Here is a 24,485-nt window from a genome sequence, read left to right as displayed (position 1 = left end):
TGGAGAGGGAAATTAAAGGGCCACACCCTAGGCTTTGAGGGGTAGAGCTGCACCCAGCAGTGTCAGCAATTCCTGAAACAATTTGGATGGAATCCCATGATGCCACACCCATAACAGGATATTTCTGGGCAGAGAACAGTCCTTGGGAGGCATAAACATGCAGTAAGTTCAGCTGCATGGCAAGGATAAACAGGAACCCATCCTTAGGGCATGGACAGCCTAACAAGAAAGGCCCTTCACCTGTTCTAATCACCAAGGTACGCCTGGGCAGTAACATGTAAGGGGAGAAAGAGATGATACATTTGGAAAGAATTTTGAGTTGATTAATTATGGACCCAGTCAAGTCAGTCTACAGCTGCAGTGACCAGTACAGTAGCAACTGTATGGCTATTTAAATTAATGGAAACTAAAAATGGGCTGGGTGGTGGCTTATGCCTGTAATCCCAGCACTTCGGTAGGCTGAGGCAGGTGGATCACGAGATCAACAATTCGAGACCAGCCTGACCAACATGGTGAAACCCCATCTCTAAAAAAATACATAAAAAATGAAACTAAAATGTAGTTTCTAGCCATATTTCAGATGCTCCATAGCTACCATTGAACACTGTAGATAACAGAACATTTCCATCACTGAAGAAAGCTTATTGGACAGTGATAGTGTATAGAGAACCTCTGGTTCTCAATCTTGTGGAAAATAAGACAGTTTAAAGGGGTCTTATTTATTGTCACTGTTCCAAATGTACAAAAAAAATTAGAAAATACCCCCCAACTCAATTCCCCCCACCCCCACAACATTCCCCTCAACACAAATAATTTTTCCCAAAACCACAAACATAAACTGGTCCTGGTGTTTCCATAAACAGTGCAGCTAAGAAACAGTTTAGAGAAAATTTAACAGGATTCAGATTATATCCATTCTGTCCTCTCAGCCCTGAGAGGTAATAATTCCCATATGGGTCCCAGTCCTCCCCAATGGTTTTCCTATCTCTGGTGGAAGAGTCCTTTTACAAAGTGGTGTTTGGCTACTGCTTTAGAGATCCTCCTGTGCCTTCTTCTTCTTCTTGGGCTTTTCTTCTTGAATTACAGGGGGGTTTGTAGCCTCTCGTTGTAAATAGCTAATAAAATCACTTAATTCACGGCCACCCTGAAAACAGAAAGATTACCTTAAAAATGTAACTTTTAAAAAAACCCCAATCTGCCCCACCCAAACAGGAAGACTTCTGAGTTTGTAAAAGCACATTAGTACCCACCTGTACTCACCATGAGAGTTTAAAGAGTTTTCAGTTAAATAAACCCAATTAAAGAACTGACTATGCTTAAGAGTGTGTGTTTATGTCACATGTGTGTTTGTGGGGATATGGGGCAATTCACTTACTTCGTATTTCTTTGGATTTAGCTTCTTGTTGGCTGGAGAGAAGTATATGGTAGGAAAACTGGGGAAAGAAACATTTATTAATTTCAAGGAGTCACGTGGGCCCATGCTGCAGAACTCTTAAGCCAAGAAGGAATCAGTGGTTCTGCCTTCAACTGGAATATGAAGACCTCCCCCAAAATCATGTCTTGTAAAGAAATAGTTTCCTCGTGGTTAAAAGCTTTATTCCTATCAATTGCCTGGATATATTTGTTAATTTTTAATCTACTTACCCTCTGACTTCATATGGAGAAGGCACATCATTGGCTGTGGCATCCATCTTGGCTATGACGATATTTGGGTCTTTGCTGAGCTGTTAATAAAATAGGTTAAATGTTTAAATTCCAAGTTTTCAGTGACTGAGGGACACTTAGTCAATTCAAGACTTCATCTCATTCTTCAAACACCCAGATAAACTGCTGTTCAGGTGGGAAGAGTGATTTGCAGATAGCAGTACCTCACTTTGCACAAACTTCCCTTTTTTCTCTTGTATTAAGACTCTACAGGCTGGGTGCAGTGGCTCATGCCTATAATCCCAGCACTTTGGGAGGCCGAGGCAGGTGGATAACGAGGTCAAGAGATCGAGACCATCCTGGTCAACAAGGTGAAACGCCGTCTCTACTAAAAATACAAAAATTAGCTGGGCATGGTGGTGCGTGCCTGTAGTCCCAGCTACTCAGGAGGCTGAGGCAGGAGAATTGCTTGAACCCAGAAGACGGAGGTTGCGGTGAGCCGAGATCACGCCATTGCACTCCAGTCTGGGTAACAACAGTGAAACTCCATCTCAAAAAAAAAAAAAAAAAAACGACTCTACATATTGCCACCTTCAAATTTACCTTGTCTGAATCAGACATTACAAAGGCTAAGCCAAATGTTTTAAGATGAAGGACCATATGGATTCACGTAAGCCATTACCAAAATTCAGAAGTTCTTAGATATTTTTAACCATAATCTACATTGAGCCTGAGGAATGGAATGTTAAAAGTGCGTATCTCAGGCGCTGCACAGGCTGGAGCACTAGGGGGCAGTCAAAGAAAGTGAGTAAACTGTAATTGGGGAGAATAAATCTATCAGTACTTAGGAACTAAGCAAATTAGCCAATGCTGAATACATACATAAATGTATGGCTCCCGCTCAAATGTTATCCTCAGAATAGGGTTCACACTTACCTTCTCTCCAAGTTCTTTATACTTGGGCTCCAGATTCTTACAGTGACCACACCAAGGGGCATAAAATTCAATAAGTACATCTTTATCTTCATTATTCACTATTTCATCAAAATTCTCTGCTACCACTACCTGGAAAACACAGAAGAATCTCTAGTTGGTAAGGTAACATTAAAATAATAAATTCACAAGCTGTATTTGTTCCTAGACCCAAACCCTCTCTAATTTGATGTGTTATCATAGAAAGTAAGTCATGGAAACCCAAATCACATTTACAGTTTAAAGATGTTGCCATCCACTAGATACCAATTTGCTCCTATGTCTGTCACCTATCAAACTATGTTCAGGAAGTTACAGGACACAAAAGTGCTACCCAACCGTTCCTTAAAATAATTTCAAGCCAGGCTTAGTAGCACATGCCTGCAGTCCAAGCTACTCAGAAGGCTGAGTCTACATAGTAAGACCGCATCTCTATAAAAAACGTTCAGAGCAATACACTGTTCTTAGAGGTTGCTCTGTCCTCATAAGTTAGCCAATATAAATTTCATCAGAAAATTCTATGCAGGCTTTATACCCTTGCCCTTACCAAGCATTTTGAGTCCTGCCGATGCTTATTTTATGACTCGGAGTAAGGAAAAAAAAAAAGGAGAAAGAGAGAGAGAGAAAATGAGAGGCAACTGCTCATAGCTTGATAAGGATGTGAGCACCTCACCTTTACAGGACCATCATTGCTGTCTGGGATAGGTTCAGACTTTAGGTATCTCTTCAGATTGCCATCAAAGTAATCCTGCAGGAACCTCTCCAGAGCCTTGCCATCACGCCTACAATTGGAAAACAAAGGTCAGGCTGGTTAATTTACTCCTACCACTGAGAAGATTAAAAACAATTTCTTTGAACAGTTACTATGTATTTTAGTTTTAATTTCAAGGCAAAAAAAAGGAGAATTCTTATCTCTCAATATGCAAAACTGACTGAACAAACTGTAACTTTTGTTTCTAGTGTGTTCTTTGTGGATTAGAAAGTTCAGAGAAAGAAGAATCATTGGTCTTTTGGAGATTGATTTTTTTAAAAGAACCAGATCCTATTGCTCTGGAGCATAGTGTGTGTTTACGGTATTTTCTTTTATAGACTGGCTCACAAGGAAGATTTTCTCTTGTCTCAATCTCCCAAAATCTCAGAAAGTGAGGATAAAAATTGTTTTTGGAGTCTTAAGGTCTTCCTGATTCTGAACTTACTTTAGACCCATGTAGTATTTTAAAAAGAAAAGACATTCGTGTGGATGAGGGGGAATATGGTTTGTTTTGAAATTATATCAGTAATAAGGATGTTTTCCAATTTTTTTTCAATTTTTTATAGACATGGGGTCTTGCTATGTTGCCCAGGCTGGCCTTGAACTCATGCGCTCAAATATCTTCCTGCCTTAGCCTCCAAGTGCTGGGATTACAGATGTGAGTCATCATGCCTGGCTCAAAGGAGGCTGTCCAATCTTCTTTCTCTTCCTCCCTCCCTCCCTCCCTTCCTTCTTCCTTTCTTTTTTTTTGGAGACAGAGTCTTGCTCTGTCACCCAGGCTGGAGAACAGTGGCGTGATCTCAGCTCACTGCAATCTCTGCCTTCCGGATTCAAGTGATTCTCCTGCCTCAGCCTCCCTAGTAACTGAAATTACAGGTGCACACCACCGCACCTGGCTAATTTATATATATATATTTTTTGAGACAGAGTCTTGCTCTGTCGCTAGGTGCCAGGCTAGAGTGCAGTGGCGTAATCCTGGCTCACCACAACCTCTGCCTCCCGAGTTCAAGCAATGCCTCAGCCTCTCAAGCAGCAGGAACTACAGGTGCTCACCAACACGCCCAGCTAATTTTTGTATGTTAGTAGAGATGGGGTTTCACCATGTTGGCCAGGAAGGTCTCAATCTCTTGACCTTGTGATCCTCCTGCCTTGGCCTCCCAAAGTGCTGGGATTACAGATGTGAACCACTGTGCTCGGTCTTTATCTACTATTTCTAATGACCAAGTGGAATCATGTAAGAATTCCAAGCTGTCATCCTTTCATTAGTTTTCATAATTCATTAAGGATCATAATCCTTAAAGTACCTATATTTATTTATTTTTTTATTTTGAGATGGACTTTCACTCTTGTTGCCCAGGTGCAATGGCGCAATCTTGGCTCACCGCAACCTCCACCTCCCAGGTTCAAGTGATTCTCCTGCCTCAGCCTCCCGAGTAACTGGGATTACAGGCATGGGCCACCACGCCTGGCTAATTCTTTTTGCATTTTTAGTAGAGATGGAGTTTCTCCATGCTGGTCAGGCTAGTCTCACACTCCTGACCTCAGGTGATCCACCTGCCTTGGCCTCCCGAAGTGCTGGGATTATAGGCGTAAGTCACCGTGCCTGGCCTAAATTACCTATATTTAAATTGAGAAACGTGACAGTCATAGGTCTTGACTTAAAAGACCTATCTTCACATTCCAGTAGTATTGTTCCTTATAAATCCTTTGTAGTATAAAAGGCTTTAATAATTGCCTTGCAGAATCAAAGCCCAACTAGCAACTCACGAGAACTCTTCCTGCATGACAAACTTTTCTCCTTTAGCAGTTCTGATGGCAACAACAGGAATCTCTCCAGTAGTGCTTTCCAAGCCAAAATCAGAAAGTTCATGGCTAAAGGTTTTGCGGCTAGCTACAGCAAAGTTGAGTTTGTGCCCAGCATCCAGAAATTTCTTTGCCACCATCATTACCCTGTGGGAAACAAGAGACATTTGTGCCAAGACTATACAGGGTGGTTAAGCACTTTTGAAACTAAGAAGCAAGTGACTGGAAATCAAAGACTAAGTTCTACAGTCCATGTAGCCTTCTGGAATCAGTCAGAACAGTCTGAGCTCTTCAGCACTGAATAAGGATTATAATATATTTCAATGCCTTACTAAACCTCATGGCCAAATTGGTGATACCCAATCAACTGGTCCATTCCTGCTAAATCTTGCTGTATTATATAACTGAAATGTATTTTAGGCATAATGACTGATATGAAAAGAAAATTTATAAGGATAAAATGCACTGAGAGTCTAAAGGTGCACATAAGCACAATGTTTTAAGTGCATTTTACATCAAATTTGCACCTTTTATTTGGAGCCACTGTGTCACAAAGCAAAGAAACACCTATGAAATACAGGCTCAATAGACTTTGAAAACAGTTTATGTTACCTGTCCTTATGGCTTCAAATGTAGTTTTTGGAAGCCAAATGTTCCCATTCTTTCCTGCTCTTACACCACATATGGTAACAGGATACTTATTTTCATTTTTCGTTTGTTTTTTTTTTTACAGCTTCTTAAGAAACCAATTATTTTTTTACAGGATAGTTATGAGACTGTTTATACATTGGGTAAACTTGCTCACAAGGGAAAAACATAATTCTTATTACCTGTTTCTCCAGTAGTTGGAACCCTTAGCATTCTTTTCATAGTCCACATCATAGTAAGCAATAAGTAAGTCCTTGCCCTGTATCAAATCTTTATTGTCTTCTGTCATGTGAGGGCAAATACCAAAACTGAAATGAAATAATCCATTATCAACTGGCGTGGCAAGTTTTTAGCTATATCATAAAGTTACCACAAAGCAACTGACAGCATTTATGAAGGAAAGAGATTTTCAACATTTAGTACAGGGCAATATACCTTACAGGATGACAACAGGAGTTCTAACACCCATACATTACTGCTTTAATATAAACTCACTCTATTATTGTTACAACCCCCTGAATAGACCATTTAAGCCAAAATATAGCTCTGCTTAATAACTGAGGTAAAAAAAACTAAAATCGAGCAAAGAAATCCCAGACAAGATACAAAGAAATACTCACATGTTTTCCTGGATAAACTTTTTAATTTTGCCACTGGTCATTTTCTGCTCTGTATATGCCACAGTCTTGTCCTCAAACTTGTTAGTCAGATGTGAAGGACGAAATAAGGTGATACCCCTTAAAAAAAAAAAAAAGTCTCAATAGACACAAAAACTGTCTTCCATCTTTTTTAATAGGTTTTGCTCTGTTGCTCAGGCTGGAGTGCAGTGGTGAGATCATAGCTCACTGCGGGCCTAAACACCCAGGCTTAAGTGATCCTCCCACCTTTGCTGCCCAAGTAGCTGAGAAAACAGGTATGCACCACCATGCACAGCTAATTTTTTTTTTTTTTTTTTTGAGACGGAGTCTCACTCTGTCACTCAGGCTGGAGTGCAATGGCACAATCTCTGCTCACTACAACTGCTACCTCACAGGTTCAAGCAATTCTCCTGCCTTAGCCTCCTGAGCAGCTGGGATTACAGGTGCATACCACTGCACCTGGCTAATTTTTGTATTTTTAGCAGAGACAGGGTTTCGCCATCTTGGCCAGACTCGTCTCAAACTCCTGACCCTGATCCACCCACCTCAGCCTCCCAAAGTGCTGGGATCATAGGCATGAGCCACTGTACCGAGCCTAGTTTTTTATTTTTAATTCTGTAGAGATGGGAGTCTATCCACATTACCAAGGCTGGTCTTGAACTCCCAGGTTCAAGTGATCCTCCCACCTCAGCCTCTAAAAGTGCTGGGATTACAGGCAAAGCCCCATATTTCATGTAAAGCTCAGACTATCTACTTTTGCCACCACTTTAAACTAGCATCATCTAAGCACATAAGGACTCTTTTCTAGTACTGGACTCAGTAACATGACCTTCTAATTAACATTGAGATGCTACCTTAATCTTAAGTGCAATAATTGGGTATACGGTTTAATAAATTTTGGGTTGGAAAATTAAGAGAACTTGGTTCTAATCATAGTTCCCCAACTAATTCCAAACATGTTGGACCAGGTCTCAATTTAACCCATCTGGACTTCAGCTTTTTCATTAGCTCAAAAGGGGGTTAGAGTGGATTTTCAAACCTTTAAAAACAATAGCAGGTCAGGTGCAGTGGCACATGCCTGTAATCCCAACACTCTGGGAACCCAAGGCAGGCAGATCACCTAAGGTCAGGAGTTTGAGACCAGCCTGGCCAACATGATGAAACGCCGTCTCTACTAAAAACACCAAAATTAGCCAGGAGTGGTGGTATATGCCTGTAATCCCAACTACTCAGGAGGCTGAGGCAGGAGAATCACTTGAACCCAGGAGGTGGAGGTTGCAGTGAGCCAAGATCACACCATTGCACTCCAGCCTAGGCAGCAAGGGCAAGATTCCAGCTGGAAAAAAAAAAAAACCAACAACTCAAACTTACTCTAAATCTTCTCCTTTTCACACATGGTTAGTGACTAGTACTGTTTACATTTTTTGTTTTGTTTTGTTTTTGAGACGCAGTCTTACTCTGTTGTCCAGGCTGGAGTGCTGTGGTGTGATCTCGGCTCACTGCAACCTCCGCCTCCCAGTTCAAGCAGTTCTTCTACCTCAGCCTCCCGAGTGGCTGGGACTACAGGCATGTGCCACCATGCCCAGCTAATTTTTGTATTTTTAGTAGAAATGGGGTTTCACCATATTGGCCAGGCTGGTCTTGAACTCCTGACCTCATGATCTGCCCACCTCAGCCTCACAAAGTGCTGGGATTACAGGCGTGAGCCACCGCCACCTGGCCTTGTTTAGACGTTTTTATACTCACCGCTTCCTTTCCATTGCCACTAATGCTATTGACTGAGTTTAGACTCTCACATGTCACCCTCAGTTTAGATTCACCTTAGAATTCTCCTTAGAATGCCTTGCACCACTCCGCTTTCAAAGCATTATCATGTGGTTGCCAGTGACTTCTTCACAAATTTAACCCATTTATGCCAGAGGTTGCATAATGTTTTTGTGAAAAATCAGATCTTGGCAACGACCTTGAGCAGGATATAAATAACTTCCACAAGCTTAGCATTCCAATAATGGAACACTAGGCATTGCTCCCCAGGCCAAAATGGCTCTCAAATGTCTAAAAGATACAATTGAAGCTCTTTTATATGGCACTTAAAATTTGTACTTTGGTCCCTGCTTAACACTCCAATCTTACCTTTTACTATGATCTTAATCACAAGCAATGCTCCAGCAGTATTGTGTAGGCTATCTTACATCTCAAGGCCTTCATTCCTGGTGCTCTATCTAGAATAATTTTTATTTCAAAGGCCATAACCTTCCAGAAAAAACATCCTTCAAGAGTCACCCTGTCTATGAATCTTTTTTCTGATTATTACCCACTCCGACTCCAAAAGGTAAAAAAAAAAAATCACTCCCACTTTTGTACTTAGAACCCACTCTGTATATTATAACATGTAACACTCACATGTTTTTTATATTTTTACATATGTTCATGTATATAATCTCCCTCTACTAGATAGAGGAATGTCCCTCGAAGGCAGCAATAGTTTCTGGCATGTAGAATAATGCCTTGAAAGTACTCAATAAGGCTGGGCACAGTGGCTTTCGCCTGTAATCCCAGCAGTTTGGGAGGTGGAGGCGGGCAGATCACCTAAGGTTGGGAGTTTGAGACCAGCCTGACCAACATGGAGAAACTCCATCTCCACTAAAAATACAAAATTAGCTGGGTGTGGTGGTGCATGCCTATAATCCCAGCTACTCGGGAAGCTGAGGTAGAAGAATCACTTGAACCCAGGAGGCAGAGGTTGCGATGAGCCAAGATCGCACCATGGCACTGCAGACTGGGCAACGACAGTGAAACTCTGTCTGAAAAAAAAGTACTTAATAAACCTTTTGGAAAAATTAGGTATAAAAATCACCAGTTTAGCAGGGCATGGTGGTTCATGCCTGTAATCCCAACACTTTGGGAGGCCAAGGTTGGTGGATCACTTGAAGCCAGGAATTCGAGACCAACCTGGGCAACATGGTGAAACCCTCTCTACTAAAAATACAATTAGCTGGGTGTGGTGGAGCATGCCTGTACTCCCAGCTACTCAGGAGGTTCAGGTGGGAGAACTGTTTGAACTTGGGCGCAGAGGTTGCACCCGCATTCCAGCCTGGGTGACAGAGTTGAGACATTGTCTCAAAAAAATGAATAAATAAAAACTACCAGTTCACACAATAAATCTTGGTCCAGACATTCAACTCAGATCACTTACTCTCCGTTATCATCATGTTCGTTCACCAGAGACTCAACATTCGTATGTGCAAATCGGTAGTTATCCCTCAAGTTGCTGGCTGCTTTTAGGAACTCAGAGTGAGCTTCACTAAATGAATCCTTGAAAAAACCTATACAGAAAATATTAAACACAAGGGAAGAAGCAGTAAGTCCTGACAGACAGAATTCCAAACCATAAAGGTCTATTTTTCAAGGCTTTCATTCTATTTTGAGGACTGGGTCTGCTTTGCCATGACTACCTCAGACAGGCACATTTAGGATGAGAATTTTCCCTCTATCCTTTACAGAAACATTTTTGGAGAGAGCGAAGGAAGAAAATTTGTCAGTGTTGGAATCTTCATTCTACTTTCCCATAAGTGAACAAATTCGGGCAAATTGCTTAATTTCTTAGGAGATTCAGGGACTATTTCAGGTATCAGGAGGATTAAATTAAGATGATATGTTAAAATAAACTCTAAATCACTTCACCCAATTTTTTTCTTTCTCAGTATTTGTCTTTAGAACTACTCATTTAGAAAAGTGACTAAAACATAAATGTTCAATAAATACATGCTAACTCCTTGTGAAATATAATCAGTAAAACCTAGATAAAAAGTGGCTTTTAGCCAACTTTAACTGGTAAATGATATTCTGCTGCCAGAAAGTCAGTTTTATTACAGAAATTAGAAGACTAAGAGAAGCACAAACATAGTTTTTATTTTTAAATTTATTTTTTAGTCAAATTTATCATATATCACATTTAAAAAAACAAAACAATGAACATCTAAGATGCAGAAAGTATTTAACTGGCTCATATCATTTAAAAATGAGATACTGCAACACAAGAAAGCAACGACTGCTGCAAAAACAAGACAAATCCTATCAATCTGACTTTAAGTCCCCTAATTATTGTGAAAATAGCAGAGGTTTATTATTTACTTGTATCTTCCTACCTTAAAACCTTATTTTCAGTCACAACTACCCTATTCAATGAGTTAAATTTCAGAGTTTAAGAAGCATTAGAAAATGGTGAAGATATTCCTATCCCAGTCCTTTATTTTTTCCCCCATGCTCACCCCTCTCCTCATCCTTTAATTGAAATTAAATCTTTACATCTTTAAGAACACAAACCCACTCAAATAAAACACCAATTGCCCTCCACATTATAGCAATGCCGACACAATTCGGTCAGTTGCCTTTTGAACTGCTTCAAGATTTCCTTAAGTGCTTTAATATTGTGGCTTTCCCAGACATGGAGGGTTTTGGAAACCAAGCTGATAATTCTGTGGCATGGTTTAATATTTGCTGCTTACCTACTACGGAGGCATCTTTATCACTAATGAATTTCTGAAATTCTTCCTCAGTCTTGAGAGGCACTGAAGCTGGTCCTGCCTGCTTCTTCAGGTGGCTGACAATTCCGTCTTAGAAGTCAAAATAAAAGTTACAGCAACACAACTTATTTATAATTTTTGAGAAGGCAGTTATTCATGATTCAAAATTCAGAAGGCACAAAAGGGTATATGATGAAATTTTCTTGCCACCCTTATCCCTAGTCACCAGTTTCCTCCCTGTAAGATTTCAGTTTCTTGTATATCCTTTCAGACATTTTAAGCATAAACAGGCAATTACATATACATAGCTACTTCAACCTTTTGTTACAGTGACAGTTTTTTTATTATACTTTTAAAAATTATTTAACAGAAACATTGTTTATAACGCATAGCGTTTCACTGTAAATGTGCCTTAATTTATATAACCAAACACAATTGCAAAATTGATGGACTTTTTTTTTTTTTCCCTGAGACAGGGTCTCCTTCTGTCACCCAGGCTGGAGTCCAGTGGCACATCAGTGCTCACTGCAGCCTTGACCTCTGTGGGTCAATCTCACCTCAGTCTCCTGAGTAGCTGGGCCTATAGGCATGCACCATCATGCCCAGCTAGTTTTCTGTATTTTTTCGTAGAGATAGGATCTCACTAGGTTGCCCAGCCTGGCCTCCAACTCCTAGGCTTGAGCGATCCACCTGCCTCAGCCTCCCTTAAGTGCTGGATTTCAGGCATGAGACTCGTTAACATTTTTTCTTTTTTTGGAGGTGGGGGTGGGGGTGTGGGGACAGAGTTTCACTCTTGCCACCCAGGCTGGAGTGCAATGGCGCCATCTCGGCTCACTGCAACCTCTGCCTCCCGGGTTTACGTGATTCTTCTGCCTCAGCCTCCTGAGTAGCTGGAATTACAGGTGCCTGCCACCATGCCTGGCTACTTTTTTTGTATTTTTAGTATAGACGGGGTTTCACTATGTTGGCCAATCTGGTCTTGAATTCCTGACCTCACGATCCTTCTGATTCAGCCTCCCAAAAGTGCTGGGATTACAGGAGTGAGCCACCGTACCCAGCCCTTGTTAACCATTTTTTTTTTTTTGAGACAGAGTTTTGCTCTTGTTGCCCAGGCTGGAGTGCAATAGCGAGATCTCAGCTCACCACAACCTCCACCTCCTGAGTTCAAGCGAGTCTCCTGCCTCATCCTCCCGAGTAGCTGGGATTACAGGCATGTGCCACCACGCCTGGCTAATTTTGTATTTTTAGTAGAGACGGGAGTTTCTCCATGTTGGTCAGGCTGGTCTCAAACTCCCAAACTCAGGTGATCCACCCTCCTTGGCCTCCCAAAGTGCTGGGATTACAGGCGTGAGTGACCGCACACCACAACCATTTTTAACCATACAGTTCTGCATCCTATTTGTGCTACCTCATGTAAGTGGAATCAAACAGCAGCATGTAGTCAGAATTTTCTTCTTTAAGGCTGAAAATCTTCCACTGAATGCATAAACCATATTTTACCACTCATTCACTGATAGACCCTTGAGTTACTTCCACCTTTTGGCTACTATGAATAATGCTGCTGTGAATGTAGGTGTACAACTATCTTCTTTTGAGTATACAGTAAGTCCTCAATATTACTCATAGGTTCTCAGAAACTGCAACTTTAAGAAAAAGAATACACAGCAAGTCCTAGAATAACAGTTTCCTATAACACTGATGAGAAAAAAAACAAATTTGGTTAAGGGTTGTTCACTTAAAAGCCACAGCTTCCGAGAATCTACTGACAACATTGAGAACTTAACGGTATATCCAGAGGTGGGTATAGAGAAGCTGGATCATATATATGGCAATTCCATTTTTATTTTTAGAGACAGGGTCTCTCTCTGTCACCCAGGCTGGAGAACAGTGGTGTAATCTTGGCTCACTGCAACCCCCACCTCTTAGGTTTAAAAGATTCTCCTGCCTTAGCCTCTTAAGTAGCTGGGACCACGCCTGGCAAATTTTTGTATTTTTTGGTAGAGACAGGGTTTTACCATGGTGGCCAGGCTGGTCTTGAACTCCTGACCTCAAGTGATTTACCCACCTTGGCCTCCCAAAGAGCTGGGATTACAGTCATGGGCTACTGTGCCTGGCCTTCTATTTTTACTTTTTTTTTTTTTTTAATTGGAGTCTTGCTTTGTTACCCAGGCTGGAGTGCAATGGCGCGATCTTGGCTCACCGCAACCTCCGCCTCCTGGGTTCAGGCAATTCTCCTGCCTCAGCCTCCTGAGCAGCTGGGATTACAGGCGCGCACCACCATGCCCAGCTAATTTTTTGTACTTTCAGTAGAGACGGGGTTTCACCATGTTGACCAGGATGATCTCGATCTCTTGACCTCGTGATCCACCCGCCTCGGCCTCCCAAAGTGCTGGGATTACAGGCTTGAGCCACCATGCCCGGCCCTATTTTTAATTCTTAAAGGAACCACCATATTGTGTTTTCCATAGTGGTTGTACCATTTTATATTCCTAACAGTGCACAAAGTTTCTAATTTCTTTTGGAGATGGAATCTCGCTCTGTCGCCCAGGTTGGAGTGCAGTGGGATGATTTCGACTCACTGCAACCTCCGCCTCCTGGGTTCTAGCAATTCTCCTGCCTCAGCCTGCTGTGTAGCTGGGATTACAGGCATGCACCACCATGCCCGGCTAATTTTTGTATTTTTAGTAAAGATGGGGTTTTACCATGCTGGCCAGCCTGGTCTCGAACTCCTGACTTCGTGATCCACCTGCCTCGGCCTCCCAAAGTGCTGGCATTACAGGTGCGAGCCACTGCGACTGGCCCATACTTTTTATCAAGATGGAGACTCATTTATATCGCAAAGGCTGGGCTCAAGAGTCTTTCACTTCAGCCTACTGAATAGCTAAGACTATAGGTCTACGCTATTTCACCCAGGTCATATATATTTTTAAAACTTGTTTGTTGCCTTCTTCCCCTCATCCCCCAAAATGTAAGCTTCACAAGAGTAGAGATCTTGTCTGTTTTATCAATAAATACCAAGCACCTAAAAAGAAATACCAATATTTAGAATATCTGGCACAGAGTAATTACTCAATAAATATTTGTAAAATAAAAAAATGTCTAGCTGACCTTATAAATCAAGTTCTTTTTTTTATATTACTTATATAATCTGTTCATTTAGAGAGGTCTTTTATTACCACCAAACTGACCTCTCAGATGAGGAGTTTTTAAGACTGAAAGTATACTTTGTAGAAAAACAAATATTTATGTTTCCATTACAAAGAGTAAGGTATTTAACATCAGTTTTCTGAATGTAATTCAGGATATCCTTACCAGCAGTCCTAGGTCCATCATAAGCACCTGCTTCTTCACCATCTCTAAATATCTTCAGGGTTGGATATCCACTGACTCCATATTTATTACAGGTGTTAGTGTTGGCAGTGCAATCAACCTAAAGATTAAAACACACAAACTATTTCTTATCCAAGTATGTGCTGCAGGTTCTTCTTATATTCTCAAAACACTAGGACTGGTCAAATCCTAAGAAAATCAAGGAACTCTTGGCATATAAGCCATAGAACATCAGATTTTAAAGGCAGACTGGTGCTTGCCTAACTACATCAGAACTGCCTAAGGAATTCTTTAAAATTGAGATTTCTAGGCCTCATACAAAATACAAAAATACTGTTTAAATTCTGCCTTTCAAGTCTCTATTAGCTAAAGCAGTGGTCTTCACCTTTTTCTGCTTCAACACATGAGGGATAAATCACTTAAATTATTAACAGTGGCTTACTTTGATTAATGACTATCATCAAGAGAATATACAGGTGGGGGTACATTATCCTTTAGATGGAATATATTTTGATGTTGCAAATCATCTAGAGCTATTATCAAAGGTACTAATACTTGTTTACATGTTCCCTGAGCTAGTCTGAGTCTAGGCTATACCATAATATAACATATCTACACTTTTAGTCAAAAGGCTGAGAAGCGATCCATAATATAACGTATCTAGTGAGACCTATCAGGAAGAAGGAAAATAATTTCCTCTTTTGAGCCATTTACTCCAACCCAGGCAGTGCTACAAGTACTTTGCATATATTATCTCATTTAATCTCTTAAAGATTCTTAAGTATGATCCTTATGCTCTAAGATGGGTAAACTGAGAACCAGAAAATTAATGTGTCTATAGTCACAAAGGCTATAGCACAGAAGGTAGACATTGTGATTGAAATTTTTTTCCTATGGCAAGCTGCCTGATAGGATTAAAAGTAGTTTCCAAAAATAGCCATGAACTATATCTGAGGCTGGCAGAGGTATGAGCTTTTAGACTAGAATAACTATGGGTCTACTTCAGAGTGACAACATTCTGGAAGCATTACTTTAATTGTAAAAACAAATACCAAGTTTATAGTTGACCATTTGGTTACACATTCATCAATATCCTCATATCATTTCCATTATTGTAATTATCATATGGCAGTTTACAGAACTCATTTACTCAATGATTATTATTATTTTTCTTTACCCTAGGCTTGTCAGTCAGCAATGATTATTATCTTTTTTTTTTTGGAGATGGAGTCTTGCTCTGTTGCCCAGGCTAGAGTGCAATGGTGTGATCTCAGCTCACTGCAACCTCTGCCCTCCTGGGTTCAAGCGATTCTCCTGTCTCATCCTCCTGAGTAGCTCAGACTACAGGTGTGCACCACCACACCTGGCTAATTTTTGTATTTTTAGCAGAGACAGGGTTTCACCATGTTGGTCAGGCTGGTCTTGAACTCCTGACCTCAAGTGATCCGCCCTCCTTGGCCTCCCAAAGTGCTGGGATTACAGTCATGAGCCATCACACCCAGCCACTACTCTTAATCTTTTGAAACTAAGTCATTTGTGTATTTGCCCAGAAACTAGTATTCACTCTTCTTAGCAGAATAAGAGTAGAGAAAATGAACATTAATCTTATAAACTATAACTGTTATTTTTTTCCATATAACAAAGATGAGACAACAAAACAACAAACTACTTTTTTTTTTTTGAGATGGAGTTTCCCTCTTGTTACCCAGGCTGAAGTGCAATGGCACGATCTTGGCTCACTGCAACCTCTGCCTCCTGGGTTCAAGCGATTCTCCTGCCTCAGACTCCCGAGTAGCTGGGACTACAGGCGTGTGCTACCATGCCCAGCTAATTTTTTGTATTTTTAGTAGAGACGGGGTTTCACCATGTTGACCAGGATGGTCTCTTGATCTCTTGACCTCGTGATCCACCCGCCTCAGCCTCCCAAAGTACTGGGATTATAGGCGTGAGCCACTGCGCTCAGCCAAACTACTTTTTAAAATACTTCACATCCTTTACTAAAGAATCCACCTGTACTTACCTTTGCTAATGGAACTATTCCTTTTAATCTGGTAGCTGCAGCTTCATACTCAGGAGCAAGTCTCTTGCAGTGTCCACACCTATATACATATTAAAAAAAACCTCTCAGTTTAATCCTATGAATTTGTCAATTTTGTCTCACTTTCGGAAAGAATCTCACACTATAATACTACTTTTGAGCTAGTAGATGCTTCCAATAGCAAAATCATTACATGAACAACATTCATTATTTTTAAAGTAAACTAGATCTCTCAAGATAAAGGTCCTATCACTAGACTGAGGTTGACTCTATAGTACTGGCTCAGCCCAGGGCAGCTCTATTTTTTCAATACAAAAAGTTTAACTGGCTGGGTGCGGTGGCTCATGCCTGTAATCCTCACTTTGGGAGGCCGAGGTGGGTGGATCACCTGATGTCAGGAGTTCAAGACCAGCCTGGGCATCATGGTGAAACCCCATCTTAAAAAAAAAAAGGAAAAAGTATAACTAAGTTATGAAAGTTGTAATCAAAAGTGTACACTACATTAAAGGGTTGAATGTGTTAATGCCCTTTTGACCAATTAATGAGGCTGAATGGACAAGATAGAAATAATCCCATTTTTTATAGACTTCCCCAGAGGAAAATACATTTCTCCCTGAGAAACCAGCATTGTGGTTGTTAAAAATTGTGACTGAAGCTCACACCTGTACTTTGGGAGGCCAAGGCAGGCAGATCATTTGAGGTGAGGAGTTCGAGACCAGCCTGGCCAACAGGGTGAAACCCCATCTCTACTAACAATGAGGTGGGTGGATCACGAGGTTAGGAGTTTGAGACCAGCCTGGCTCACTTAGTGAAACCCCATCTCTACTAAAAATACAAAAAATTAGCTGGATGTGGTGGCAGACACCTATAATCCCAACTACTCATGAGGCTAAGACAGTAGAATCGCTTGAACCCGGGAAGCAGAGGTTGCAGTGAGCCGAGAACACACCACTGCACTCCAGCTGGATCAACAGTGTGAGACTTAGTCTCAAAAAAAAAAAAAAAAATTAGCCAGCTATAGTAGTGGTGGGTACCTGCAATCCCACCTGCTCAAGAGGCTGAGGCAGAAGAATTGCTTGAACCCGGGAGACGGAGGTTGCCGTGAGCCAAGATCGTGCCACTGCACTCCAGCCTGGGCGACAGAGCAAGACTCCATCTGGGTGGGGTGGAATTGTGACTGAAATCCTTGATGTCCCAAGTATGAGATAAATATTTTTTCATTACGTAGCTGGCCCTTCTTGATGGACAAAGTACAATATTAAGTCTTTTAGATGGCAGACCTGATTTTTACAGCTACACAGTTCACCTGGCTATGAGAACTGATAACATGTAAACTATAATACCTTTCCCAGAGGGCCACCCGAAGCACCTGCTCCTCTGCCCAGAAAGTCCTAATCAGTGTAAACACAGCCAGCACCACCTGTACATCACCTCTTCAAAAGCCAATGGGTTGCAGAGGGATCACTTTGAGGTGAGCTCTGTAACCTCCCCATAGACAGCAAAAATAGATGATATAATAAAGAAACCTGTCATCACTTAATAAAATGACACCATTGACTATCAAAATATAGTGTATGGTGTCATTTTATTAAGTGATGAAAAACTTGGAAATATTGTACATCTAAAACTTGTTTAAAATAAAGGACTATACAGCTGAGTGCAGTGGCTCACCCCTGTAATTCTAGCACTTTGGGAGGCTGAGGTGGGCAGATCATGAAGTCAGGAGTTCGAGACCACCCTGGTCACTATGGTGAAACCCCATGTCTACTAAAAACATAAAAAATTAGCCAAGTGTGATAGTGCGCCTGTAGTCTCAGCGACTCGGGAAGCTGAGGCAGAAGAATCGCTTGAACCCTGGAGGCAGAGGTTGCAGTGAGCCGAGATCGCACCACTGCACTCCAGCCTGGGTGACTGAGACTCCGTTTCAAAAAAATAAATAATAATAACAATAATAAAGGACTATAAGAGCTTAGTCTCCAAAGTCTTTAGGGGGTCTATTAAATATACAAGAACCAGGCCGGGCGCGGTGGCTCACGCCTATAATCCCAGCACTTTGGGAGGCCGAGGCAGGTGGATCACGAGGTCAAGAGATCGAGACCATACTGGTCAACAAGGTGAAACCCCGTCTCTACTAAAAATACAAAAAATTAGCTGGGCATGGTGGCACACGCCTGTGGTCCCAGCTACTCGGGAGGCTGAGGTAGAAGAACTGCTTGAAGTCAGGAGGCGGAGGTTGCGGTGAGCCGAGATTGTGCCATTGCACTCCAGCCTGGGTAACAAGAGCAAAACTCCATCTCAAAAAAAAAAAAAAAAATATATATATATATATAATATATATATATACAAGAACCAAAAAATAAACACCAAATTCAGGATAAAGGAGTGTATAAGATGATAAAGGGGCACATAGGGGACTTCATATGTACTGGCTATGTTTTTCAGACTGAGTGCAAACAAATGGTATTCCTTATGCTGTAGTTCCCAGATGCATTTTTTTTTCCTGAAATTAAGATGTATTTGGCAGGGCCGGGTGCGGTGGCTCACGCCTATAATCCGAGCACTTTGGGAGGCCGAGGTGGGTGGATCACGAGGTCAAGAGATCGAGACCATCCTGGTTAATGAGGTGAAACCCCGTCTCTACTAAAAATACAAAAATTAGCTGGGCATGGTGGTGCACGCCTATAGTCCCAGCTACTTGGGAGGCTGAGGCAGGAGAATTGCTTGAACCCAGAAGGCAGGGGTTGCGGTGAGCTGAGATCATGCCATTGCTCTCCAGTCTGGGTAACAACAGCAAAATTCTGTCTCAAAACAAAAAGATGTATTTGGCAGTCATGTTATAGTTTCAATGGTAGGATTTCTTAGTGAGACACAAAATAGTTCCTCTCAAAATTAGTGATATCTTATGTGTGTGAAATAGGGTATTATTCATTATATCCTCTGTATTCCTTTAATATTGCATGGTAAACGTATTTTAAAGGGCATAACAATTGGATCTGGGTCTTTAAGGATTTAACGCTTCAGAGAAGAGAGGATAGGGAATTTAAGATCGGGGGAGAGTAGAGACAACATAAAAGAGTATCAGTAAGCATGATGCATTCAGAGAACTGTGAAGGGCTTTTTGAGATAATAAATGTGCGTGCATCTGTACTAAGACTATATCAATCAGCAACGAAAAAGACTGACAAGAACGGAGAAAACAGAGACAAGAATAAAGTCATCTAGAAGATACTGTATTTCACATGGCAGATAATAAAAGCTTGGACCAGAGTGGCAGCAATGAGAATTAAGAGACAGAAGAGAGATTTATGTTGAATATATAGTAGTTGTCAAGGCCGAGGCATCTTCGAACATTTTAAGAGAAAAAAAATCACATAAAATAGTTACTAGGTCAAGCCAGTGGGTGTCAACTCTAGATGCTTATCAAAAAATCCATGGAGCATTAAAACAAAAAAAAAGTATCCATGGCTTACTGACTGATAATCTCCAGAAATCTGGGGAGCAACCAGGTGTGTGTGCAAGCTGCAAGGATGGGACTAAAATCCACTATCTTAAACTTTGGCAATATTCGTAAGGTCATCAAATCCACAGAGTTTCAATGAGGCTGGAGGAGACTGCCCTCTTCAAATCCACTAGGAATGGAACTGAGGTGGAATTTAAGGGAAATCAGGGTCAGGTAACATAGATCTTTCAAGATTAACCACTGCCTTTCACCCACCCCTAAAAAATATTAAAATACAAATAATCCCATCTATCCTCAACCTGGCAGTTGATTATGAATTCCAACATACATTCACCCAATAATCATCACTTCATGCATACCATGTGTCAAGTGCTTTTTAAGACTTTGATAAGAAAATTGATATAGTCCTTTCCTTATAGGAATACCTATCTGGCAGGGGTGACAGAGATTATTAGATGCCAACAGAGAGGCAGGATCAACCAGTTTGTTGTCCACGGAAGGAAAAAAAGATTTTGAGCTAAATGTTGATGTTGAAAAGATCAATTAGGGGGTGGGGATGGGGATTAGAAGTAAAGGAACCAGCATAAATATTATTATTATTTTTGAGATGGGAGACTTGCTCTGTCACCCAGGCTGGAGTGCAGTGGTGTGATCTCGGCTCATTGCAACCTCTGCCTCGCAGGTTCAAGCAGTTCTCCTGCCACAGCCTCCCGAGTAGCTGGGATTATAGGTGTCCACCACTATGCCCAGCTAATTTTTGTATTTTTAGTAGAGATGGGGTTTCACTACGTTGGCCAGGATGGTCTTGAATTCCTGATCTCATAATCTGCCCACCTTGACCTCCCAAAGGGCTGGGATTACAGGCATCAGCCACTGTGCCCGGCCAATGCTATTTTTTACTATTGTCTTAGAGGGTAGCACACAAATCTTATAGCATAAATAGATGTTGAGAACTTAATATTAAATGTTAACACTGATCAATAAATTTTCAGAAAGTTTCAAACATTTAAATAGTGTTATTTTCCCAGAGAAATTCATGGGAAATAATTGTGCCAGCCACAGTGGCTCATGACTGTAATCCCAGCACTTTGGGAGGCTGAGGTGGCTGGATCACAAGATCAGGAGTTCGAAACTAGTCTGGCCAATACAGTGAAACCCTGTCTCTACTCAAAATACGAAGAGTTAGCCAGTTGTGGTGCTGTGTACCTGTAATCCCAGCTACTCGGGAGGCTGAGGCAGGAGAATCGTGGGAACCTGGGAGGTAGAGGCTGCAGTGAGCCAAGATCAAAACAAAGATCTGTCTCCAAAAAAAAAAAAAAGAAAAAGAGACTCAGTCTCAAAATATATATATATAAAATTAATTCCATAATGAATAACAGAAATATTAGTCTACAAAGTCAACTGCAAAGAAAGCTTTCACTATATCGCGTGCAGTGGCTCACGCCTGTAATCCCAACACTTTGGGAGGCTGAAGCAGGTGAATCAGCTGAGGTCAAGAATTCAAGACCAGCCTGGCCCATGGTGAAACCCCATCTCTACTAAAAAAAAAAAAAAAAAGATACAAAAATTAGCTAGGTGTGGTGGTGCATGTCTTGTAATCCCAGCTACCAGCAAAGCTAAAGCAGGAGAATCGCTTGAACTCCGGGAGGCAGAAAGTAAAGTGAGCCAAGATCTCACCACTGTACTCCAGCCTGGGAAATAGAGGAAGACTCTGTATCAAAAAAAAAAGCTTTCACTTTCACTTGTAACATCAAAGTGGAAAAAGAACTCACTTAAAATAGGTCTATTTTGTGATGAGAATAAGGGGAAAAATCCATTTTACTTTCTTTTTTGAGACAGGGTCTCACACTGTCACTTAGGCTGAAGTATGTGGTACAATCTCAGCTCGCTGCAACCTCTGCCTCTCAGGCTCAAGTGATCCTCTCCTCCCACCTCAGCCTCCTGAGTAGCTGGGACTACAGGTGTAGACCACCATGCCCAGCTAAGTTTTGTCTTTTTTTTGGTAAAGAAAGGGTCTGGCCATGCTCCCCAGGCTGGTCCTAATCACACCACTGCAACCTCTGCCTCCCAGGTTCAAGCTATTTTCCCGCCTCAGCCTCCCAAGTAGCTGGGATTACAGATATGCTAATTTTTTTTTTTTTTTTTTAAGATGGGGTTTCACCATGTTGATCAGGCTGGTCTTGAACTCCCGACCTCAGGTGATCCGCCCACCTTGGCCTCCAAAGTGCTTGGATTACAGGCGCGAGCCACAACGCTGGGCCAGATATGCTAATTTTTAATTTAAAAATTAGCTGGGCTTGGTAGAGATGGGATTTCTCCATGTTGGTCAGGCTTGTCTTGAACTCCTGACCACAAGTGATCTGCCTGCCTTGACCTTCCAAACTGCTGGGATTACAAGTGTGCATACCAGGGCCCAACCCCATTTACTCTTACTCTGTTTCTTATAAGATAGAACTCATGAATTGCACAAAGGAATATAGAGGTCAGGATATACTTCCAGCTGAAATGTTAAGAAATGAAAATACGAGGCCAGGCATGGTGGCTCACCTGAGGTCAGGAGTTCACCACCAGCCTAACACGGTCAAATCCAGTCTCTACTAAATTAAAAAAAAAAAAAAACCAGCCAGGCGTGGTAGCGCCTGTCTATAATCTGAGTTACTTGGGAGGCTGAGACAGGAGAATCACTTGTACCTGGGAGGTGGAGGTTGCAGTTAGCCAAGATTGCGCCATTGCTGGGATTACAGGCATGCAGTACCACGCCCGGCTAATTATATATTTTTAGTAAAGATGGGAGTTTTTCTATGTTGGTCAGGGTGGTCTCGAACTCCCGACCTCAGGTGATCCCCTCGCCTCAACCACCCAAATGGGATTACAGGTGTGAGCCATAGCACCTGGGCCAATAATTCTTCTTTAATATTCCAGTGGCCAACAATTACTACTTTAAATTGTTGCAAAAACATCACTGTAGTAAAAAGCATCACTCAGATTTGACAAACTGAGTGACACCCCCAGCTTTTACAAATTTAGTGACAACCCCTCAAAGCTAACAGCATGATTATATAATTGGGAAGAGCTGATCCTAAGAGAAAACATGAGTTCCAGAGATGTTTAAGAACTATCTATATGTGTAATCTGTACTGCCAGTTAGCCCCAGAAATTCCATGGACACAAAATCTGCCCAAGCTGAAAACAAAATATGCCATCTTTAGCAAATCATTCTGATTCAGGTGGTCTTTACTGCAGGACTTTTTTATTTGTGTAACCCTCAGCAAGCTGATTGAGGCCAAGTGAAGACCTGAGACTAAAGCAAATAAAAGTATACACTAACTTTTACTGATCATTTTGAACAAAGACAGTTTTAAACCACTGGTCACTGTGCGAGGAGGGGTAAAATTAAGCACTGTAATTATATATATTTAATATATTGAGCTATCCCAAGGTTAAAAGAATCATTATTTACCACGGTAATGATCTGGAGGTTTAAAAAAAAAAAAAACACTCAAGTTGACTGGACCAGAAACCTTATTTGCCCTTCTTTCTCCCCAACAGTTTTTTTTATTTCGAGTTAGTTCTAGCTAAGGAATTTACACCCTTGTTCACTTAAGTCACCCTAAAGTAGAATATTTAATTAACATTGGTTACTTTCTCATTGGAGTCTTTTTGTCATTTTAAAGAAATCCTAATTAAAATGGACAACTTGGACAGATTCTGATGGAATTATTCTTGTTCGCCTCCTCTTTTCTTTTTGACAGAGGTCCCTGGCGGTACTAAGATGCAAGTGATCAGCTGAAGGGAGAAATTGAACACCACGTGACGGACAAATTACCTGCCTCAAAAAAACACTTTAGGCCATTCTGCAGCCACTCAGTGACCTTGGCTAGAAACTAACGGCTGTGTGGCGTGGGTTAAGACGGAAGAAAATACCCTAGAGATCCAGGACTCAGGCGTTTGGTGAAACGTCCGCTTCCACTGCAAGGCTTTGGAATGTCTAGTCTGTAGACTGGAGAACATTAATACTGACTCACGCAGAAACGATATAGCTACATACTGAAGTGGGGGAAGGGGTGGCTAAACCCTCTGCAAATAGGAAGTGCGGCAATAACACCGAATTAAGGATGTGGCCCTGCGTGAGCTCAGCCTCCGGGTTTTTCTCCCGCCTATCAGCACCGACTCCCCAGCTCTCGGGAGGCGCCTCCAGCTTCCAGGGAATGAGCAATGTGCCGGCCGCAGCCGGGACCCACAGAAATGGAGAAGGGCGCCGGCGCTGCGTAGGCCCAACCGTTCCCCGCGCCCTAGCCCCTGCTCCAGCTTAGCCCTTCTTCCCCCGCTCCGGCAGAGTGGCCTCACCAGGGGGCGAAGAACTCGACAAGCATGAGGCCCGCAGATCCCGTGTCAGAGACGCGACTCTCGAAGTTGTCGTCCGTGAGTTCCAGCACGTCGGAGGCAGCGGCTAAGCGGGCCGCGGCAAGAAGCAGCGCCACACCCGGGAACAGCGTTAGGCGGCAGAGGCGCATGGCGACGAGGTGAGGTGGGGACGGCCGGAAGAATCGGGGCTCGGCTGGGACTATGGAGGTCGTGCGCGCGTCCAGACAGCGGCTGTCTGCGCTCGCGCGTCTGGCCCAGGCGGACCTGCAGCCGAAGGTCCCAACCCCCTAGCCCGGCTCGGGCCGCTGTG

General features: G+C 42.0%; 1 protein-coding gene across 1 annotated transcript; it reads right to left on the bottom strand.

Moving 5' to 3' along the window:
- Positions 1–703: 703 nt before the first annotated feature.
- PDIA3 (protein disulfide isomerase family A member 3) lies at positions 704–24,426 on the bottom strand. Its single transcript, XM_002753385.6, has 13 exons — positions 24,158–24,426; positions 16,333–16,411; positions 14,295–14,412; positions 10,965–11,072; positions 9,653–9,782; positions 6,439–6,555; positions 6,001–6,126; positions 5,135–5,317; positions 3,290–3,398; positions 2,581–2,709; positions 1,645–1,724; positions 1,376–1,433; positions 704–1,144 (listed from the first exon to the last, which is right to left on the bottom strand). Exons 1-13 carry the CDS (start codon positions 24,322–24,324, stop codon positions 1,031–1,033), a joined length of 1,518 nt encoding a protein of 505 aa, XP_002753431.1. The 5' UTR covers positions 24,325–24,426; the 3' UTR covers positions 704–1,030.
- Positions 24,427–24,485: the final 59 nt, after the last annotated feature.

Source organism: Callithrix jacchus, chromosome 8 (assembly GCF_049354715.1).
Source record: "Callithrix jacchus isolate 240 chromosome 8, calJac240_pri, whole genome shotgun sequence".
Taxonomy (NCBI): Eukaryota; Metazoa; Chordata; class Mammalia; order Primates; family Cebidae; genus Callithrix; species Callithrix jacchus.
Note: the sequence above shows the minus strand (reverse complement) of the source record. Positions and strands in the feature narration are given on the sequence as shown.

What these genes read in the sequence shown, in the direction of transcription:
- PDIA3 (XM_002753385.6), bottom strand. Translation starts at nt 24,324, where the DNA reads ATGCGCCTCTGCCGCCTAACGCTGTTCCCGGGTGTGGCGCTGCTTCTT. An exon ending in GTCATGCAGGAAGAGTTCTC is followed by an intron (nt 3,399 to 5,134) that starts GTGAGTTGCTAG and finishes TTCCAATTGTAG; the next exon opens with GCGTGATGGCAAGGCTCTGG. An exon ending in GCAATGATGGTCCTGTAAAG is followed by an intron (nt 2,710 to 3,289) that starts GTGAGGTGCTCA and finishes TGTGTTTTCCAG; the next exon opens with GTAGTGGTAGCAGAGAATTT.